The 21,999-nt window shown below is 37.4% G+C and overlaps 1 protein-coding gene across 5 annotated transcripts; it reads left to right on the top strand.

The window, feature by feature from the left end:
- Window positions 1-764: 764 nt before the first annotated feature.
- MYNN (myoneurin) lies at window positions 765-16,506 on the top strand. Of its 5 annotated transcripts, none has more exons than XM_087440058.1 (8): window positions 765-1,037; window positions 1,892-2,183; window positions 6,860-7,653; window positions 8,670-8,829; window positions 10,919-11,097; window positions 11,991-12,074; window positions 13,122-13,208; window positions 14,898-16,506. In XM_087440058.1, exons 2-8 carry the CDS (start codon window positions 1,918-1,920, stop codon window positions 15,158-15,160), a joined length of 1,833 nt encoding a protein of 610 aa, XP_087296184.1. In that variant the 5' UTR covers window positions 765-1,037; window positions 1,892-1,917; the 3' UTR covers window positions 15,161-16,506. The 5 variants fall into 5 exon arrangements, with proteins under 5 accessions (XP_087296184.1, XP_087296182.1, XP_004424819.1 ...); XM_004424762.3 differs by having other exon boundaries at window positions 934-1,037; window positions 1,887-2,183; XM_087440057.1 differs by lacking the exon at window positions 765-1,037 and adding an exon at window positions 6,467-6,537 and having other exon boundaries at window positions 2,034-2,183.
- Window positions 16,507-21,999: the final 5,493 nt, after the last annotated feature.

The following is a 21,999-nucleotide window of genomic DNA, read 5'->3' as shown; positions in this document are numbered from 1 at the left end:
GTTGGAAAAACCCCAGGAGAGAAGAAAAGAATAAATCCAAGTTCACACTGTCCTTTAAAATAAAGTCGCGAGGAAATTTCCTATGGTCTTGACATAATTTTCAACAAGAAAAAAGGCTGAAGTTTTCGTTTTCTGTGATTTATAACTTTCCCGGGTACTACGAAAGAATCCACCCTAATAATCAGCAAGACTTATGTTACTGTTTCTGCGCCTTTTGTATATTACGCAGATAACTGGTATCTTCTTCTCTCACTATACAAAGTCTGAATTCCATGTAAATAATTGCATTAAAATTTTTCTAGTCCAGAAGCAGGAGAACCTTTTCCGGTATAAAGCCCACCTTCCTCCAATGCTGCGCGTGCTCAGTGTGCGCTGCTGCTTTGCTCCGCTTTCCTGCGTCTCAGACTCTGTCACCAGGTAAGGGTATCCTGGAAACTGGGCTACTGTTGGCTAATGCAAACAAAACCCAGGGGGTCCCAAGAGCTTTCGGGTACGTAAACTAAAAAGGGGTGATCAGCCTCAGCTCAAAAATTCCTCATGGTCGAGAGCCGGAGAACACAAAGCAGCTGCTCCCACTCGTGGGGACCTGAGGAAGGGGAGGGTGACGGGAGACGCCAAGCAACTACAAGCCCCAGCATGCAGTGCGCAAGTTGGGCTCCTGGAAAGAGGTCCGCGGCTCAGCGCTGCGCGGCCTCGGCCAGTAACGGGGGCCGAGCGAGAGATGCTGACTTTCAGCCGAGCAAAATGCTGAGAATGAGGAAGACAGGCGGGGCGCTGTGAGCGAGCCCTTAAGTCTCGTATCCACGACGCTCGCTGTTTCCGGGGGCCCCAGGCATGGCCAGGGAGTGGGGTCTCTGTGACCCAAGCGGGTGTTGGACCTCCGCGGTCCTGGAGCCGCCTGCGTTGCCACGGGACGCCTGGAGCCGGATGTGACGTCGCCGTGGAGGAAGAAGGGAGAGGCGGAGCGTGGCGCGGTGACGTTCTTCCAAGATGGCGGAGAGAGAGTGAAGAAACTGTTCCCCTTTGGGTTGCTATAGGTGAGTTCTGCCCTTCACCCCCGGCCCGCCATCCCCGCTCTCTGCGGACCCTGGGCCATTGCGGGGCAGGCACCTTGGAGTTCGCGCTCAGTTCGGGGCGAAGGTGTTAACGTGCAAAGCTCGGGCGAGGCAGCCCGGGTGTTGGCCTTGGCCGCAACCTCCGCTGTGGGAATTCGCGGGAGTGGGAGCTGGGCGAAGAGCAGGGCGACAGAAGCCGGGAGAGACCGGCTTTGGTTGTCACTCTTCGAGGGCGCCTCGAGTGGAGCGGGGGCAAGGGAGGGGGTGTGGCCTCCTCGGGGCGAGTGACAGAACGTTTGACAACTCTTGGCCCCGCTCGTTCTCCGCCCCCTCGGCACCCGCCTCGCCTTTGGAGGCCACTGTGTGCACCACGGAAGCTAACAGGTTTCAGTGATTTGAAAGCAATTTTAAAGAACTCGTCCTTTCCCCATCTGTCCCAAGGAATCATTTCTTAGTGGTTTGTTAATTTTTTTCTTAACATGTGCATGCCTGCTGAGCTTGTAAGTCTGAAGGTTTCCCTGATGCAAAAGCGTGAAATTTTGCGGTGCTGTTTTTCCAGCTCGTGAAATGTTTTCAGTTATCGCCATTTATTGATGTATCCCAAGGATTGTGTTAGTTGACCAAAATGAAACAGAGAAAGGCACTTATCCCGTCAGCATTTTTAACCATATCTGTTTGATAAGAATTTTTTGGGGGGATAAAATGAGAACTGATTTTATTCTTGTTTATGTTATGTCCTATGTTCCTTCTCCCCACACCATTTGCTTGGGTGAAATGTTTGATGAAAACTTAGGGTTACTGATTTACTATTTCTTTTTGTGTTTTGTTTAGAACAGGGGTAAAATTCCATTCTGGTATCAAAATGCAGTATTCGCACCACTGTGAGCACCTTTTAGAGAGACTGAACAAACAACGGGAAGCGGGTTTTCTTTGTGACTGCACCGTAGTGATTGGAGAATTCCAGTTTAAAGCTCATAGGAATGTGCTTGCCTCGTTCAGTGAGTATTTTGGTGCGATCTACAGAAGCACTTCTGAAAACAATGTCTTTCTTGATCAGAGTCAGGTGAAGGCTGATGGATTTCAGAAACTGTTGGAGTTTATATACACAGGAACTTTAAATCTTGACAGGTAAAGTACACATTTTATTTTCACTCATAAAAGCTAGTCTGTAGAGCTAAAGTAGATGTGTATTTTTTCCAGTCAGTCCCTGAACTCAGAGCCTTGAATTATTGATATGCACAATATTGTTGTTTGTTTTAATAAAGAATTCAGTATCACTGATTTGGGATAAAAGACTACGTTTTTTAAGCACAAAAAACACAAATGTTAATAAGATTAAAGCCTTGTTTCTGACACATTTGATTTATCTACTGAAACAAAGCCTGGGATTTCAGCTATGTAAACTTGAAGATTAAACACAATGAATTCCTAAGTGAATTCCAGTTTCCCCTTGCTTTTTGGTCTTTATGTTCCTCTGATCTTCTCTTTCCCTCACTCTCTTTTCCCTGCTTCTTAAGGTGTTTGGGGTAGGGGAGTGTAGATGGAGAAAAAAGGAAGAACCTCTGTGTTCATTTACTAGTGCTCCCATTTCCAGCCATAATTAGCAATGTGCAAGACCTCTTGCTGATCTTGATTCAGGAAAAGAACTTCAATGGAATGTAAATGGCAGTGACTCCAGTTATCTCTGTAAAGCTGTGATTACTAATGCTTAAGTCAGGTCCAAGGTGCTAGAATGGTTCTCTAAGATGCTTAATGCTGTCACTGCAGTAACAAAAAGAAGGTTCTGAGGAATCTGATAGTGTAGGCACTGTGTGTCTCCCATACATGATGAACTAAATAAATAGATTAATACCAATGCATTTATTGGTTGTGGGGGAAAGCTGGAGAGGATAAAAGAAAAGAGAAACCAATCATATTACCCCTGTCTTCTTTCTTCCATCATTTGTGAAAGTGTGAACATACGTAGATCATAATCTTCTGACATTGAAAGATTATGGGCTTTAGAATTAGATCTTGCCTGTCAGTCACTATGTCTCTGAGCAAGATGCAACCTCTCTGGGCCTCAGTTTCCCCATCGGAAAAAATGAGATGATGATAACTACCTTGGTGTTACTGTGAAGATAAAGGATTTACTTGAAAGCCCCCCTCCGAATGAACATTAGTTTCCGTCCTTTATTTTCTCTTCTCTACCCTCCTCTCCCCCTTTAAGTCCACATTTCTTGGAGAAAAATTAGGAAAAAACAAAAAGGAAACACCTGTAATTCTGCCACCCATTGATAACCACTACTAACATTTTGATACAAGTTCTTCCATTCTTTTCCAGATGATCTCTATAGATATATGTATCTACACATTAAACAAAATTCTTCCTTCTCTTTTACATTGCAGCTTATCGTGGATATATACTTCTTTAAAAAGCTAGAATCAGGATGTTCCTTAATCTTATTGAAAAGGAAACATTTATGCTGTTTTAGAATTATTTTTAAATTTTGGTGTAATGAAATCTTTGAGTCAGTTCTGTATAAGTTGATTAAAGGAACAAAGCTGTGTCATAGATTAATCTCACATGATAAATTTACTGAATAGTGGACTATAAAAGTGCCTCTGATCTAAAAATTTAGAATAAAAATTTAGAATAATATAAAATAACTACAAAACCAGTGAATTTTGGTTGATCTTCAATTTAGTGGTTTCTCCTTCTCAATTAACTTGGCCGGAAAAATCTTGAATTGATTTGAACACACTGAAGAGCACCTTATTTTGAGCCTTCGTGCAAAGAACCAACATGAAAGTGCCAGATGTTTTGCTCAATCTTTTTTGGTACATATCCTTCCTGGGGAGCTAATTGTTTGAGCCCAGCCACAAATGTAAGAGAAGACTTATACCAAAAATACAAAGTCTGTACAACTTAGTGATTAAGAAAACAGAATAATAGGGGCCAGCCCAGTGGCATAGTGGTTAAGTTTGCGCACTCTGCTTTGGTGGCCTGGGGTTCGCGAGTTCGGATCCTGGGCGCGGACGCACACACCACTCATCAAGACATGCTGTGGCAGCATCCCATATGTAAAATGGAGGAAGATGGGCACAGATGTTAGCTCAGGGCCAATCTTCCTCCTCAAAAAAAAAAGAAAGAAAGCAGAATAATAGAGAATTAAGTGGATTCAGGAGCCAGGTTACCTTGGTCAAATCTTAGTTCTAACACTGTGATTTTGGACAAGTTACTTAATTTCTTTGGACCTCTAATCCTTCATTTGTATGTAAAATGAGGATTAGAATAGATTTCATAGGCATGCCTGAGGATTAGAAGAACTACTCATCTAAAGCATTTAGCCATATACCTGGCAATATCTAATTAAATGCCTTTCAATGTCTGTTTAAAAGGTGCAAGAGAGTTTGCAGGCACTGTAACTTCATGCTTGTAAATAGAAGCAAATGAGTTATTGACATAAACAAATGCTGATTGGTTCTCTTAACTGTAACTGAGATTATAGACTGTCTATGAAATAGATGTATGAATTACTGTTTCTGTACTGAACAATTAGGCTGTGACTCATTGCTAGTTTGTACTGCTCTTAAAGACTACCTGACCTTGTTACCTGTTTGGTGGTTCATTTTATGGAGCACTAAGCACAATTATAATTTGAGACTTAAGTATAATAAGTGATGGAGTGGGCCCGCCCCGTGGCTTAGTGGTTAAGTGCGCGAGCTCCGCTGCTGGCAGCCCGGGTTTGGATCCCGGGCATGCACCGATGCACCGCTTCTCCAGCCATGCTGAGGCTGTGTCCCACATACAGCAACTAGAAGGATGTGCAGCTGCGACATACAACTATCTACTGGGGCTTTGGGGAAAAAAAAAAAGGAGGAGGATTGGCAATAGATGTTAGCTCAGAGCCGGTCTTCCTCAGCAAAAAGAGGAGGATTGGTATGGATGTTAGCTCAGGGCTGATCTTCCTCACACACACACAAAAAAAGAAATTAAAAAAAAAAATAACTGGTGGAGTAAATTTGGTTTTCATTGTAGGGGTGTCTCTTGTTTATTGTAATTTAATAATAGATTATGTAAAGAAGAAACAATGTTTTCAGGTAGTGATAATGCTATATACATGCAAAAAACATTCTGTATAAAAGATGAATAAGATTGTATTTATATTTGGGGCATTTGTGCTGTATCTTTGCAAATGGAGAATTAACTTGATTACAAAAATCGTTCATTATATATTCCAAAATTATAGCCAAGGACCATAAGAAAAGAATATTTTAAGTATGTTTTCTTATCTAAGGGAAAGACTCCATTTGCAAACAGATTATGTTCCAAAAGTTTATTTGTAGTATGTTTATAAACTTGGCATGGATTTTCCCAGAGAATGAAATGTTCCCTAAACAGGTGATTAGGTTTCCAAACTAGCCTGTAAATCTACTTAATCACTGAAAAATGATTATGTGTATCATAAAAGACAATTTTCAAAAAGCCATTGTAATGCTAAATTTTAAAAAAGGAAACATATAGGTGGCACTTGAGGCAAAGCAGGTTTAATTAGATGATGAGAAAATGAGTAGAGATTTGTAGATACTGTAATACACTTTCAGACACCTGAGAGGTTCACAACACTAGTTATTTTTAATTTCATTTCAAATTTCACTTTTTTTTAGTAAAGATGGATTAATAGCACTATATTTATATTCTCAACTATGATTAAAACCCTTTTCTGGCTCATACATATAATGAAGAGGGGAAAGAGATTTTTTCCTGAAGAATTAAATAATACTTGGGGAAATTGCAAGTAGGAAAGTTACTTGACGGAGTGTATGTGGGTGTGTTGTGTGCATCCTTAAATAATTAAAAGGGCCATATTTTTAATGTTAATACCAACTCAACTCTCTGATTTTACAGCTAGGAAAGTTGAAGCACCCCAAATGCTGATTTACCCTAATTCAGCTAGTAATGCCAGAGCCAGTGCTAGAGTAATCAAACAACCTTTCACTACACTGTAAACCTCTGGAGGGCAGGCACTATTTGAGATTCTTAATGTCCCTCTTAGTACCAGACATGGTAGATGATCAGTAAATATTGACTGGAATGTTGAACAAGGTGACTTAATTCTTTCTATATAATTCTAATATGACAAATTCTCCGGCTAACTTGGGTTGAGTATCACACGCAAAAAAAATGGGAGGGTGTCTAGAGAGAGCTTATTGTTCCTCCAAGTGTGAACGATGGGCCAGCAGCATTGGCATCACCAAGGGGTCTGTTAGAAATGCAGACACTTAGGCCCCACCACAGACCTACTGAATCTGAATCTAGATTTAACAAGTTCCCCAGGTGATACACGTGCACAGGAAAGTTTGAGAAGCACAGTTAAAAGTCCCTTACAGCAGAGCAGAGGAAGATAATAGGAAACAATTTTTTTTAGACTCCTCCTGTTGCCAATCCAGAAAAGCTGGTTGCTATCTGAAGAAGCCTTGGGATGAATGGGAGGAGACAGTAAGTTGCCAACAGCTACTTTTGTGTTCCAAGTGTTTTTTAAAACAGGCAGAAATTTTAACGTTTTATTTTTCTGTAGAGGTACACAGGTACCTATGAATAACCACTGTTTTTCATCTTTTCAAGTTCTGTAAAACTAGAGATCTTTGCTTGCCCATTATTCTGAGTGAGTGAATTTTGTAAATTTATTCTCTTAGTTATGCCTTTTTCATCATTCTGCTTCATTAGGTTTTTAAAAGACATTGAAATATATGTGCAGCTCTGTTTCAAAAACAGTTTTTCTTTGATCAGAATATTGTCATTTAGCCTTGTTTCCTTACAGTTGGAATGTTAAAGAAATTCATCAGGCTGCTGACTATCTCAAAGTGGAAGAGGTGGTCACTAAATGTAAAATAAAGATGGAAGATTTTGCTTTTATTGCTAATCCTTCTTCTACAGAGATATCTAGTATTACTGGAAATATTGAATTGAATCAACAGACTTGTCTTCTTACTCTACGAGATTATAATAGTCGGGAGAAATCAGAAGTGTCTTCAGATTTAGTTCAGGCAAATCCTAAACAAGGAGCTTTAGCAAAGAAGTCGTCTCAAACTAAAAAGAAGAAGAAGGCCTTCAACTCCCAGAAAACAGGGCAAAATAAAACAGTGCAATATCCCAGTGACATTTTAGAGAATGCGTCTGTTGAGTTATTCCTAGATGCAAATAAATTGTCCACACCTGTAATAGAACAAGTTGCACCAGGAAATGATAATTCAGAACTCGAGTTGACAGCAGTTGTGGAAAATACTTTTCCAACACAAGATATTGTGCAAACTGTTACAGTGAAACGGAAACGGGGAAAATCACAGCCAAACTGTGCTCTCAAAGAACACTCTATGTCTAATATAGCTAGTGTCAAGAACTCTTATGAGCTGGAGAGCTCTGGGGAAGAGCTGGATCAGAGATATTCCAAGGCCAAGCCAATGTGTAACACATGTGGGAAAGTGTTTTCAGAAGCCAGCAGCTTGAGAAGACACATGAGAATACATAAAGGAGTCAAACCTTATGTCTGCCACTTGTGTGGAAAGGCGTTTACCCAGTGTAACCAACTGAAAACACATGTAAGAACTCATACAGGTAAGACTGGTTTGTGGGAGATATCGTTGTTTTTATACTGTGACTGAAATAATATTTTTTATAGAGAACATGTTAATATACAGTGTTGACTATTTGTGACCAAAATTTGGTTTATACTTGTATTCATAAAAATATTTAGCATTTTAGACTTGAAAATTTCTTTGTAATTGTGACCAAGTATTTAATGGCTATTTGTTTTATTGAAACTGATACTCTGAAGTCCCAATGCACGAGCTCTTTATACTGTTTTCCCTCATAGTAAAAATAAGCATAAAGTTGGTTCTAGCTTGCTAAGTATTTAAGAGAGATGTTAAAACTGATAAAGAGAAAAAGTAATTACAACTCAGGCCACTTCTCAGATTTGCTAGCATATCTCACCACCTGCTTCCTAGACATTGTCAACTTCTAAACAGGTTTATTAGAATTACACATACATTCCTTCCTCAGCCGCTACATTTACCTTTATTTGTACACTTAGATTTATACTTTTTAAGATGCAATAGGTATTTGTCTCATTGATCCCGTTTTACTGTTAGGAATTGGGAAGCACTAATTTCTTTGAACTCTACCAGTGTTTCCAATAGTCTTTCTGGAAAAAGAGATCATATTTGTTTTTTTGCTTCTTTTTTTTTTTTTGTGAGGAGGACTAGCCCTGAGCTAACATCCAATGCCAGTCTTCCCCTTTTTTCTTGAGGAAGACTGGCCCTGGGCTAACATCTGTGCCCATCTTCCTCTACTTTATATGGGACGCCGCCACAGCATGGCTTAAGAAGCAGTGCCTCAGTGCACACCTGGGATCCGAACCTGTGAACCCTGGGCCGCTGCAGTGGAGCGTGCACACTTAACCGCTGCACCAGTGGGCCGGCCCCCTTTGCTTTTTCACTTCTAGCAGTTAACACCATTTTCTGAATGCTAAAACTGGTATTGTTGATGAACTCTTGAAAGCTTATATGGCTTAAGCAACTAAAACAGAGTATTTCCTTCTAAATATAAATTGTATTTACTTGTTCTTTTAGGTGAGAAGCCATACAAATGTGAATTGTGTGATAAAGGATTTGCTCAGAAATGCCAGCTAGTCTTCCATAGTCGCATGCATCATGGTGAGGAGAAACCCTATAAATGTGATGTATGCAATTTACAATTTGCAACTTCTAGCAATCTCAAGATTCATGCAAGGTAAAAACAAACAAAAAATGAGTTGTTTGATCTTTGAGTCTGTGATTCACCATAGTCTTAAATAGACTACTGTTTTAGAACGCAGGACAGTAGAGTTCTACTTGTGGTTCCACCATACAACATTTGTAGCACAGTAAAGGAACCACAGGGAAGCCATAGTGGCTAGATGGGAGGGAAATAAGATCAGAATGATGACAGGGAGTACAGATGCTGTAAGGTTTTGTAGGCCATTATAGTTTTTATTCTTGAGATTGAGAAATAAGTGATGTGATCTTGCTTGCATTTAAACGGATCACTCTGGCTGCTATTTTAGGAAAAGACTGTAGGATGCAGGAGTGGAAGCAAACTTACCAGTTAGGAAGCTATAGATAAAACCCAAGTGAGAGTGATGATGGTTCAGGCCAGAGTGGTAGCAGTGGAAGACATAAGTAGTAGTCAGATTCTGGACATATTTTAAAGGTAGAACAAACAGAATTTGCTACAGATTGCATGTGGGGTATGAAATAAAGAAAGAAAGAATAGAATAATAGAATCAAAGATGATTCTGAGGTTTTGAGCTTGAGCACCTGAAAGACGGAATTACCGTTAAATGGAGAAGATTTGTGGATAGAGCAGGTTAAGCAGGAGTACAGGAGTTTAGGAGTAGAGTCCTGATCAGTTAAATTTGAGATGACTATTAGACATCTGACTGGAGATGTACAAAAGACAGTTGGTTATCTAAGTCTGGAGTTCAGGGAACTGGTTTGAGCTGAAGATATAAATTTGGGACTTATCAGTCATATAGATAGAACTTAAAGTCTTAACATTGGATGAGGTCACCAAGAGAATGAATGTGGATAGAACAGAAATCAAAGACTTGAGTCATGAGGCACTCTAACTTTCAGACTTCTGGGAGATGGGCAAGAACCAGCAGAGGTGATGCGGAAGAAGCAGCCAATATAGGAGGAAAACCAGAAGACTGGGCTGCCCTGGAATCCAAGTGAAGGAAAAGATTCCAGAAGGGAGCAATCAGCTCGGTCAAATTCTGATGATAGGGAGATGAAGACTGAGAATTGACTATCAGATTTAGCAAAGTGAGAGGTCAGCAGTGCTCTTGACAAAAGCAGAGTTAGCAGAGGTTAGTAGAGAAGAGATGAGTAGAGAAGAAATGAAAGTAGAACAGTTGGAGACTCAAGTTTTTGGTAAAGGGGAGCAGAATAATGGAGGAGCAAGTGAGGTCAAGGGTCATTTTTTTTTTGAGATGGGAGACATATCAGTGTATTTGCATGCTGTGATCCAGTGTGGGGTGGGAAAAATGGAGGATGGAGGAAATTGCAGGAGTGATATCACTGAGTAGGCAAGGGGATAGTATCTGAAGTATACCAGTGGGAGTAGTTGAATTCAGATGAACTGTCACCATCCTGTCAGAGTTAAGAAGGAAAGCACACTGTCTAGGTACAAATGCCTAGAGGTGAAGATTTGTAATGGTGGGAATTTTCTTCTGATTGCTTAAATTTTTCTCAGTGAAACAGGAAGCAAGGACATCAGCTAAGAGTGAGGATGAGTGAGGAGGTGCTGGAGGTTTGAGGAAAGAGTTTTGAAGAGTGAGTGAATGGACAAGCGAAAATAATTGCCTGCAGTATTAGGGGTGCAGCTGACCACCATATAAAGATGAGGACAAAACTTTTTGAACTGATTTCAGAACTAACGTTGTGATAACAACCAAAACATTTTTTGATAGTATATATTGAAACTGTTTATTTTAAATACATATTGTTGGTCTGTTAAGATGAAATGAAATAAAATATTTCATGAAAAATTGTATGAAAAATGCTTGCTCGGGCCACCCCGATGGCCTAGTGGTTAAAGTTCGGTGCACTTCACAGTGGCAGCCCAGGTTCAGTTCCTGGGCATGAAACCACACCACTTGTCTGTCAGTGGCCATGCTGTGGCAGCAGCTCACATAAAAAAAGAAAAAGAGGAAGATTGGTCACGGATGTTAGCTCAGGGCAAATCTTCCCCAGCAAGAAAAAAGAAAAATGCTTGCTATAGAGATTGACTCTCAAATTGTTTTACTTAGCAGCATAACTTTATATTTATTTACTAATAGGAAGCATAGTGGAGAGAAACCATATGTCTGTGATAGATGTGGACAGAGATTTGCCCAAGCCAGCACACTGACCTATCATGTTCGAAGGCATACTGGGGAAAAGCCTTATGTGTGTGATACCTGTGGGAAGGCATTTGCTGTCTCTAGTTCTCTTATCACTCATTCTCGAAAACATACAGGTAAGAATGTGATACAGAGAGACTGCTTAAAAGGAGGAAAGTTGTAAATAAAAGAAAAAGGGAAATTAAGCCTGTAAAGAAAGTAGATTACAGACTTTGTAGTTATGTATGTTGTGTTTGTGCTCCTTGAAGCTTATGTTTATGATTTTCACATAAATAGTAGCTATAAAAGCAGACTTATTTTCTAGAATAATACACAGTAGATGAAATTTTTTATCATGTAACTTATATACAAAATCAGATAATTTTGACAATATATAAACTAGAGTTGAGACCTATTTTATGACTTTAGAAAAAATCCTTAGACTTTTGAAGCTTCATTTCACTTGGATAAAACTGTAGAGCGAAATTAAGGGGTGGGGGTGAGTTTGGGTAGAACATTGATTTTATAACTTCTTAGGACTTTCCCTACACAGACATTCTAAGATTTGCAAATTAAACAGATACTTCAAATGCAAAGTATCAGTTTTGAAGCAAATTCTGTTGTTGAAAGATTTTCATTTGTAGGATACATTTTTTCATAGATCTTTCTTTCCCAAATGATTTTATTCTCCTTTAATAATATATAGTAGACAGCAAGAATTGAAATATGGATTGATGAATTTTCATGTTTTTAGTCATATAAAAATCAAACTTCTTGCCCAACTCTAGTCTACAAGAGGGACATTTGCGAAATAAAGTTTTATTGTATGAAAAGTACCAGGTTACATGAACATGTAAAATAATTACTAATATTCATTTAAGTTGGATCACACTGAAAATACCTCTAAAATACAATATAAAGAGGTTTTAATATAAGTAATATTTTAGAACAGCTTACTTTAGATTATTATAATTGATAAATATTATATTGGTATAGTACACCACTTCGCTATCTTTTATTTTCCATCTAGGTGAAAAACCATACATATGTGGTATTTGTGGGAAAAGTTTTATTTCCTCAGGAGAGCTCAACAAACACTTTCGATCCCATACAGGTCTGTGTTTAGGGAGAACGTATTATTTTTTGTTCTCTCTAATTTCTTTTTATGTAAACCTTGACTTTTAAACCATTATGGACTATATGGTATCTAGTCATACTCTACCTATAGCAATATTTTAATGTATAAATATCAACTTTTTATATGCTTATTTCATTTTTTTAGTTGTTTGGAATGTGAATTAAATTTGGTCAAGAACTGCGTAGATTTTCTAAGAAATATGCTAGATCAGTAGTTTTTAAATGATTTGGATTAAATTGTACAGATAAACCAAGAAATGAAAAAGAATAGATAATACCAAGATAATATCAGATTTTCTTATTAAACAGTGTTCAGTATGCAGGTTTTAGGAATAAATTTTAATATTGATGTTTATTGTAAAAGATAAGTAAGTAGTATGCAGAAAATACTGAATGTACAAAAATTTTTAAAACATAGGAAAACACCACTTTGAAAATGTACTATTCTGACTTTTTAAAGTTTATTCCTCCTAATTCCTCTGTAGAATAGTGTGAGCACCTAGTAGACATTTAATAAATTTATTGGCAACTGCTATATTCTCATGCTCCTTAATTTACATTATAAAGCATTGAACAGTTCTTATTTCAGAAGAATTATAATGTTGCAGCATTTTATTTCGTCAGTAATTTTTAAGGATTTTCTAATTTATAAGCTACCTGAGAGCAGAAACCATAATTATGTATATTTTTCCCCCTAGCTATATCTCTTAGCCAGGGTCTGGCATATAATTGGCACTCACTAAATGTCTGATAGAAATAAAAGAGTAAGTTTTTTAGTTTAAAATTTCTGTTAATGAAAATGCTCAATTTTCCCTGAAATGGGAATGCTTTGTATAAAGTAAAAGAGTGCCTATGTGTACAGAAGTTTTCATTTTACTTTGTTAGAACCAAGTGATTAAAATGGTTATTTGAAACTAAATTTAAACAGAATAATAATGTTTGCATCGTGTTCATGAACATTGATATTTTTGTCTTAGCGTCTTTTAAAATATTGAGGTTTTAAACTTTTTAACTTGTTTTTCAGGAGAAAGACCATTTATCTGCGAATTATGTGGAAATTCTTACACAGATATTAAAAACTTAAAGAAGCACAAAACAAAAGTCCATTCTGGTAATGCTTTTATTTTTTAAAAATTTGGTGCTCTTGTATTGGTGCTATTCCTTAAAATGTTGAGATGCACATTATAAGATTTAAATTAGATATATATTTTTAAAAACTAGATATACACATATGAGAAACGTAGCTTTATAATTTGCAGCTAAGTTCACTGAATTTCTTTCCATATTGACCTTCTAATAAATAATACTTGAAATATTTCCTCCTTTAAAAACCTGATTTATGAACAGTTTCAAGAATGAAGAAATACATAAGCAAACTATATTATCACTGTTTCCCATACTAGAGTCTGGGTTACCTGGAGTTTACTGTAGTTATGTGAAGAAAGGGGCACCATGAACACTAGTCCAGAAATATTTAAGAGGAAATAGGGACACAGGTAACCCCAAATTGTTGTAATGTATAAAAATGGAAAGCCACACTACAAATTTTAAGTCTCTTGCTTAAAATGAATCCTTGGAAAGTTGCACTGTGCTTACCATTTTATTCTGTCATGATTAGAAACGAAACACTGGGCTTCTTCAGTGTGTAGAGATGATAGTGAACATAAACATCGTAAGGATTAAATCAGTAACATCTGAAAACTGTAGTGAGTCATTAATTCAAGAAACAGTTGTTAAATACCTCTGAAGTACCCATAACTGTGCAGGGTATATGAAGTTGAACAAGGCGTAGTCCTAGTCCTCAAAGAGCTTACAATCTAGTGGGGGAGACCAGAAATCTAAATAACTATGATTACAAAACAAAATGTGGGATATAGTAGAGACACAAAAGTGCTGAAGAAGAGATTAAGTCCTTCTGAGGTGAGTATTGGAAAGGCTTACTTTTAGGGAACTTGAAGGGTGGAGATGAGTTCAAAGGATAGGGATGGGAAAGGGAGAGTTCATCCCAGGCAGAGAATGTTATGAAGAGAGTAATTGGGATAAGAAAGCACAGGCTGTATTCTTGGCTGGTTGAACTGAAGAGTAGTCTGGCAAGAACAGAGAGACTTATAATTTTATGAAAGCAAATACACAGTTTTGTCTAATGAGGATAATGAAATTGAAATCATGTCAATACTTTGGAGTGACAAAAGCATGGTAAAGCTAGTGGAAAATTTGCAGGCAAAAGTGTATCTTTTCACATTAGTATCATAATTACTCCCTTGAGTAGAGCAGAATTTCTCAGAACTTCTGAAAATATGAAAGGCCATACCTTTGAACTTAAACTTACAGAATAGTATGAACTACTCATTAACACATTTAATGAACAAATAGCGTTTGTATTATGTGTATAGCACTATTGGGTACTTTCAGAGAATTAGAGAAATATAACTTGACATTTACCCTCAGGGAATTTACAGTCTAGTTGAAGATTCAAGGCATACCTAAATAGAATGTTACACAGCAATAAGAGAGGTAGATGTCACAAGGCAGTATGTGAAAAATTGACAAATGAGTGATAAAATAGATAAGGAACAGCTCACCATGGTCTAGAACAATTAAGTCCATTTTTATAGTGATTTTGGTGCTTGAACCTAGTCTGGATTTGTGTAGATAATGAGGAGAGCAAATCAGCAAAAAAACAGCATGAGTAAAGCTGTAGAGGTTGGAATGCAAGTTCTAACAATGGTAAGTAGATTTAGTCTACGTCAGGGTTTTTGTTTTGTTTTTAAAGTGCAAATTTTTTTCCTTTCCACTTCAGGTACAGATAAAATTCTAGATTCTAGTATAGAGGATCATCCCTTGAATGAACAAGATTCCATACAAAAAAGTCCATTAGCAGAAACTCTGGATGTGAAGCCTTCTGATGTGACTGTACCACTAGCTCTTCCACTGGGGACTGAAGACCATCACATGCTTCTGCCTGTCACAGATACTCAGTCTCCTACTTCAGAGACATTGTTGAGGTCAACTGTGAATGGGTATTCAGAACCACAGTTGATTTTTTTACAACAGTTATACTGACTTTGTGAGGATTATGGAATTGCTAAGACATCTCTGGTAGTAAACATAAACATCTCTGGTAAGGTGCATATATTCATATTCAGTTACCATTCATTCGAGTTGTGACCTGATGCTGCATCATAACTGTGCAATGCCTGTTTTGATTTTTTGCCTTTACGTCTAGATTATACACACAGCTTTTTAAGGAATATACTACATTAGCACTATTTGGGGTGGATAAGTTTTATTTTCTTTTAGAGCTGCCTTAATTCCATTTTTATTTTGCATTTTAGAATTGCCTCTCATTTGTTGAAGTGGATTCTGTCAGTTTATATGATTCAGTTTTGACCTGTGGGACTTTTTAATTTTCTTCCCCTCAAAATTGAAGCAAAATCATGATAGTATCAGCCCATGAGTGTTGCTGTTACTAAGCCCCATAGACCAATACATAAACTATGGGGGAAAAAATAAAATTTCATATTTCTACCTAAGAAAATTTAGGTACTAGATAAGAATTGTGCTATTTCTCTATTAATATATTCCATTGGAGGTAACTTTTCTAATGAAACAAAGTGTTTCTCTTAAAAGCTAGAAAACTGTATATAAATTTTTGTTAATTTAGAACTTAGTATTCTGGAGAAAACCAATGGTCAGTGCTTTTGATTTGAGTTATCAGACTACTTTTTCAAAATGAATTTTAAATATATATTTGGCATTTTTATCTTATTAAAAGATGGTTTCAAAATTTGATTCAGGTTATGTTTTAATAGGTTTCTAGATTACTGGAGATAAGGAAGATATACTGAGTTTTGAAAAATTTTGATAAGCCTCTCTTATACCTGTTATGCACTTTTTAAAATATTAAATTCTAAACAGAATTTTCTAAATGTAAACTTAATGCATACTGTAATTCACTTGGCTTCTGAATTTGATACATTATATTACATAAAGAGTTAAGAAATTCACTTCAATTATAAGTAAACATTTGAATTATCAGAAAGCCAGTTTATTAAACATTTTATATTTGAGTTTTCTATAAGTTTTGAGTTTTAAAATTTTATAAATTAAATCACATTTGATTGTTGGTGTAGTTTCACAGTAGTCCTTTTCCTTCCTAATGAATGTAGAAAATTCAGTGTTATTCTGATATTCCCTACTTTTCCCCAACCCACTTTTCTCACATATTGATTTATTTTGCTGCCTCATCTTTGGACATTAAATTATCAGTTCCACAAAGTCAGTTCCTATACTGCTGATTAACACCATGGTGACATTATTTCTTATTTCTGCCATGCATTAGTTGTTGCCTATTTGTTTTGTGGTTTTAAACTACACCTGTAATAAAGTTAATGTATTTTCTATTGGTATTGATTTCTTTAATCGTATTTTCTCTGGGTCCTAGTCATAGGAACCAACGGGAGGACATAATAAAACTACTTAATTCTTGTCAACTGTAGAGATCATCACCATTTCACAGCACACTCAGCATTTTCAAAATAAATTGCCACCAGTGGGATTGACTTAATTGAATCGAGTTTGAAATATTGCCTTTTTGTAATATACATCAAACTTTTTAGTATTTATTTACCTAAGAAATCTAATTATGCATGTGTATTAACTTCATATACCGGGTTTAAATACAATTTATAAAGTTATAAAATGTTCAACTAATCTATTCTGGCTTAAATTCAATAGGAATTTTTTGGAATGTGAAGAAGTTAAAGAAAAGTAAAAGACTCAGCCTCTTTAAGAAGTCTGCTGAAATGGAGAGGTTATATTTAATTCACATCTTCATTAATCCAAGCATCTAATGAACAAAATTTTCTTTTTAATAACTGCTACAGTGATGTCATAATTCTATGAGGGCAGTAGTTACCAAAGTTTTTTTAATATGGTAATTAGCATTTTGCTTTTGCATAGATTAGCCTTCAAATTATTTTTTTTAGTACTAGTGGATTAGAGTTGATAAGGTTGATTTATTGTGCTTTTCTTCATCACATTATCTGCTTCTTAGCTAAAATAATTTTATTTTAAATTGACATGGCTTGATGCTTTTCCAGAATGACATGTAAAGAAAGTGTGAAGACTGACTATCCTGTGTTGTCATTCTTCTCATAATGGTATACTAGTCTTTATTATAATATGCATATATTTTAGTTGTATCTGGTATCATTCTAATACTCATAATTATCATTTTAATTAAGTCCATTATTAAGTATATTTGTTACAATGCAGTGTTTTGGGAAAGACCTATTCTTAATTATTTAAGTATTACTGAGTTTTTTGAAAGTCTGTTTAGGATGCTGAAGATCTTACTGAGACGAATTATTTTCTAAATTAATTTTGTATTTATATTAGTTTATTCCTACTGTATTGTTAGATTTTAGACTTTTTAAAAAGAAACCATAGATTATATATAAATGATTTTTGCTGTTTTAAATAGTATTTGTTTTATGTTGGATTTCATAGGATGATTTTGATAGATAAACTTCAGAAAATTTATTTTTTCAAAAGAAAAGGTTCTGTCAGTTCTATTGCAACAGTAGTTTCTCACTTCTTTTCCATGTTTCAATTCTACAGAAATTGTGCAAATGAGAGTAGCTGAAATGTACTTACATAAAGACAATTAATGTACGTGTACTTTTAAAAAATATATATCCTAGAATAATAGTTCTAACATTTGATGCATATCAGAAACATACTTAAAAAATGATAGCCAAATGCCACTCCACCTTAGGCCTGCTGAATCAGACAATCTCGGGGACATACATGCTGGAAAAGCCCCACAGGTGATTCTAATGTAGACCAAACATGGAGAACTCTTATCCTAACCATTTCCTAGTCTTCTTCCTTTGGGAAGCACTTAAAAATGAAGCTCTTGATATAACTTCCCATCTTCTACTCAGATTTTGAGTCTTTAGAACTTGACTAGAAATAGCACCAAGTAAAAAGAAACTGTTTTAATGCAATTTCTGTAAATTCTACATTTTCACCCATTATTTATGAACAATATTGAGATTTAGTTATTGGAGCATTAATTTCTTGAGACAATGATATGGTCTACTCTTCTGTTCTGTGCATCCCCTGCCCCCATTCATTCAAGAGAGATTTGGTGTATTCGTTTGAGTTAGATAATTATCATGTAAACATAGTAACCATCCAGAAATAGAGTGTTTCATTTCGAGAAGAATTACTAAAATAAACTATGGATGTGAACAGATACTTGGATTAAAATATCTCACCAGTATTTCAAATGCTGGAAAATTATTGAAATCAGAATACATAAAGCTACAAAGATGAATAAGATAAACTCCATGCTTAAGTTTACAGTCAAATAGGAAAGACAAGCCTGAATATAACTAGCAATAAAAAAGCCAGAATGTCAAATGTTACAGTGGAGGAAGGCAAGAAAGGAAATGCTGAGCAGCCAACAGGAGTTGAATGGACAGAGAAAGGGCCACTGCTCCCCTGGAGAGGCAAACAAGAGTGGCTGATGGGAGGAATTTGCACATGCTGACTGAGATAGGCAGAATGGAGAGAAAGTATGAAATGGAGAAGAGATAGGAGTCAAAGACATGTTTAGCAATATACCTATACCATCTTACTTGAAATAGTCCTCTACCCTTAACCTTTGCTGAAGGAGTGGGATTAGATAGCCAAGTTTATAACCCATGATCTCACACACCCAACCACAGTTGACTGCTGAAGGGCTGGGATTAGATGGCCACATTTGTAACATGATCCCATACTTGTGACCACAGCTGACTGAACACCTTACTGGGGAGAAACAATTCTTATGCCAGACTGAGCTGGTTAGATTTTTTCCTGAAGAATTTGAACTATGACATTCAGAAACTATGAGGTATTGGTATACATGTAAATGAAAAGATAATTTAGAACTTGTCCAGAGTTGGTGGAGCAAGCCTAAGTCTAAAGGAAGTTATGAATAAGGAGAGAAAGCTGACCTATAGAGCAAAGGGATGAAGTAGGTTTGTAGAACAAGCTACTGAGGCCCTGTGAGAGATAGGAGTGGCCTTGGTTTTTGGCTTTGCGGTCCTGTTGTTGAGGTGGTACAGCTATGCCTCATTTCCTTGTCCTTGGATACCAGTCATTTTTGCCTGTTAGACCCTTAGAGTTAGTCCCCTTTTTCTTTTCAGTTTTATTTATTTATTTATTCATTGTGTGTGTGTGTGAGGAAGATCAGCCCTGAGCTAACATCCATGCTAATCCTCCTCTTTTTGCTGAGGAAGACCGGCTCTCAGCTAACATCTATTGCCAATCCTCCTCCTTTTTTCCCTCAAAGCCCCAGTGGATAGTTGTATGTCATAGTTGCACATCCTTCTAGTTGCTGTATGTGGGACGTGGCCTCAGCTTGGCCGGAGAAGCAGTGTGTCGGTGCGTGCCCGGGATCCGAACCCGGGCCGCCAGTAGCAGAGCACGCGCACTTAACCGCTAAGCCACGGGGCCGACCTCTGGTCCCCTTTTTTTAAACAGGCTTGAGTCAGTTTCTGTTCCTTGCAGTTAGGCAGCCCAGATACCTAAATTTTGATCCTTAGCGATTAAGAAGATGGTGATGCCATTAACTGTGATGAGGAAAATGAGGTTTATGGAAGAGAAGACTTTATATTGGATGTACTGAATTTGATTGGTGGTGAGATAGCCATGTGAAAATGTCTAGCAGTAGTTGGAAATGGGGCCTGAAACCCAGGAGAGATTAAAGCTAGAGATGCAGATCTTGCAGCATAAGGCTAATAATTATTGTGATAGAAATGATGAAGGCAGTCCTGGGAGATAGTGCAGAAGAACAAAAGATGAGGACAAAATCTTGGGGGAAATGTATTTTAAAAGTGAGCAAAAGACAGATAAAGAGATGGAAAGTGATAAGAAGAAAACCAGGGTGATGCAAGTTCCATAAATACAAAAGTGACTTGGTACTGGTCACATGGTACACAGGATGAAAATCAAACACAACACTGGATTGGCTAATTGGAGCATGATGATGTTTTGAGAAGGCAGCTGCAGTAATAATAGTGGGAATAGAAGCCAGGTGGATATGGTTTAAGTAGTAGATAAGACATACAGTAGTTCCCCCTTATCTGTGGTGTTGCTTTCTGCAGTTTCAGTTACCCACGGTCAACTGTGGTCCAAAAATATTAAATGGAAAATTCTAGAAATAATTCATAAGTTTTAAATTGTGTGCTTAGTAGCATGCTGAAATCTCTCACTGTCCTACTCCGTCCCTCGAATCATCCCTTTGTCCAGCGTATCCACGTTGTATATGCTACCCACTAGTTAGTCACTTACTAGCTGTCTTGGTTTTCACATCAACTGTCGAGTATTGCAGTGCTTGTGTTCAAGTAACCCTTATTTTACTTCATAGTAGCCCCAAAGCGCAAGAGTAGTGATGCTGGCAATTCAGCTATGCCAAAGAGAAGCCATAAAGTGCTTCCTTTAAGTGACAAGGTGAAAGTTCTTGACTTTATATGGAAAAAAAATTGTATGCTAAGGTTGCTAAGATCTACAGTAACTTTTATTACAGCATATTTTTGTAATTGTTCTATTTTATTATTAGTTATTGTTGTTAATCTCTTACTGTGCCTAATTTATAAATTAAACTTTATCACACGTATGTATGTATAAGGAAAAAAGTATAAACCACTGTATTTCCTGCTTTTTTGCTTTCAAATTTGAAACATTGTAAAATGATGAGCATATGATCTGCAACTCTGACATACGAGGCTGTATTTGAACCAGATCTTAAAGGATGATTGCTAAGAGGAAAATGGAAGGGAGCTTATAACACTTATATGGTTACAGATTTACTCATTACAATTCAGATGTGCAGAGGAAGTGGAGTTTTCCTACAAGAACTTACATGTCCTTCCTCCTGAGTTCCCACCCAGTGGGAAGTCTGGAGAAAATTAACTTTTAGTTCTAGCCAGTTTAAAACCTAGTCTTATATAAAGGGGATATAATTTATAACATCTTAAGGTAATGCTGAAACTTTTGGAAACTTGCCATCTTATTTCTGCCCTTTGTCTTCTCTCTAAAATGGTGTCCAGATATATGGAGGAGGGGGCTTACATGACATAATGGCATCAGGGAAGACAGTGTCTTCATCTCTTCCATTCTCTGGGAATCGTACTGGCCCGTGATGCCACAGGCAACGGCCTGTAAGATGTGTGATCAGGTTTTTTGTAGCCTGGTCAGAGCCCAGTAGTTCTTGACTCAACTCGCCTCACCTTAGTTCTCTTGGGTGTGGAGAACTCGGAGACTTCTACAACTCTGTCTCAAGCAGTCCAGTGTAGGTCAGTTTGCAGCTATAGCACATGTCACCCCACTGCAGGCTTGAGGTAAGCCTACTTACTTCCCATCCACCTACTTCCTATTCAGCTACCTCCTGAGTCTCCCCTTGGGAGAATATAGGAATTTGTGGGTCCCCTCCATAGCACACAGGAACAGACAGTAGCCTGGAAAAGCAAACTGCATTACAAAGGTTTACTTTGATGTGGCAGTGTCCTAGCCTGAGAGGCTATCTGTTTCCAGAATGCTGTAGACTCCTCTACTACCCAGCATATTATGGACTACTACAAAGCAATAAAAGATGAATGGGGCCGGCTCCGTGGCTTAGCGGTTAAGTGCGCGCACTCTGATGCTGGCGGCCTGGGTTCGGATCCCGGGGGCGCCCCGAGGCACCGCTTCTCCGTCCAACATGAGGCCGAGTCCCACGTACAGCAACTAAAAGGATGTGAACCTATGACATACAACTGTCTGCTGGGGCTTTGGGGGGAAAAAAACTGAATAAATAAAATCTTTAAAAAAAAAAAAAAGATGAATGGACTACTGCTATCTTAAACAAC

Source organism: Ceratotherium simum, chromosome 15 (genome assembly GCF_057802395.1).
Source record: "Ceratotherium simum simum isolate JZ-2026a chromosome 15, ASM5780239v1, whole genome shotgun sequence".
NCBI classification, from domain to species: Eukaryota; Metazoa; Chordata; class Mammalia; order Perissodactyla; family Rhinocerotidae; genus Ceratotherium; species Ceratotherium simum.
Note: the sequence above shows the minus strand (reverse complement) of the source record. Positions and strands in the feature narration are given on the sequence as shown.

Coding starts and splice junctions, on each gene's coding strand:
- MYNN (XM_087440058.1), top strand. CDS start 1,918: ATGCAGTATTCGCACCACTGTGAGCACCTTTTAGAGAGACTGAACAAA. Junction 2,184..6,859: donor GGAACTTTAAATCTTGACAG/GTAAAGTACACA, acceptor GTTTCCTTACAG/TTGGAATGTTAAAGAAATTC. Junction 8,830..10,918: donor AATCTCAAGATTCATGCAAG/GTAAAAACAAAC, acceptor ATTTACTAATAG/GAAGCATAGTGGAGAGAAAC.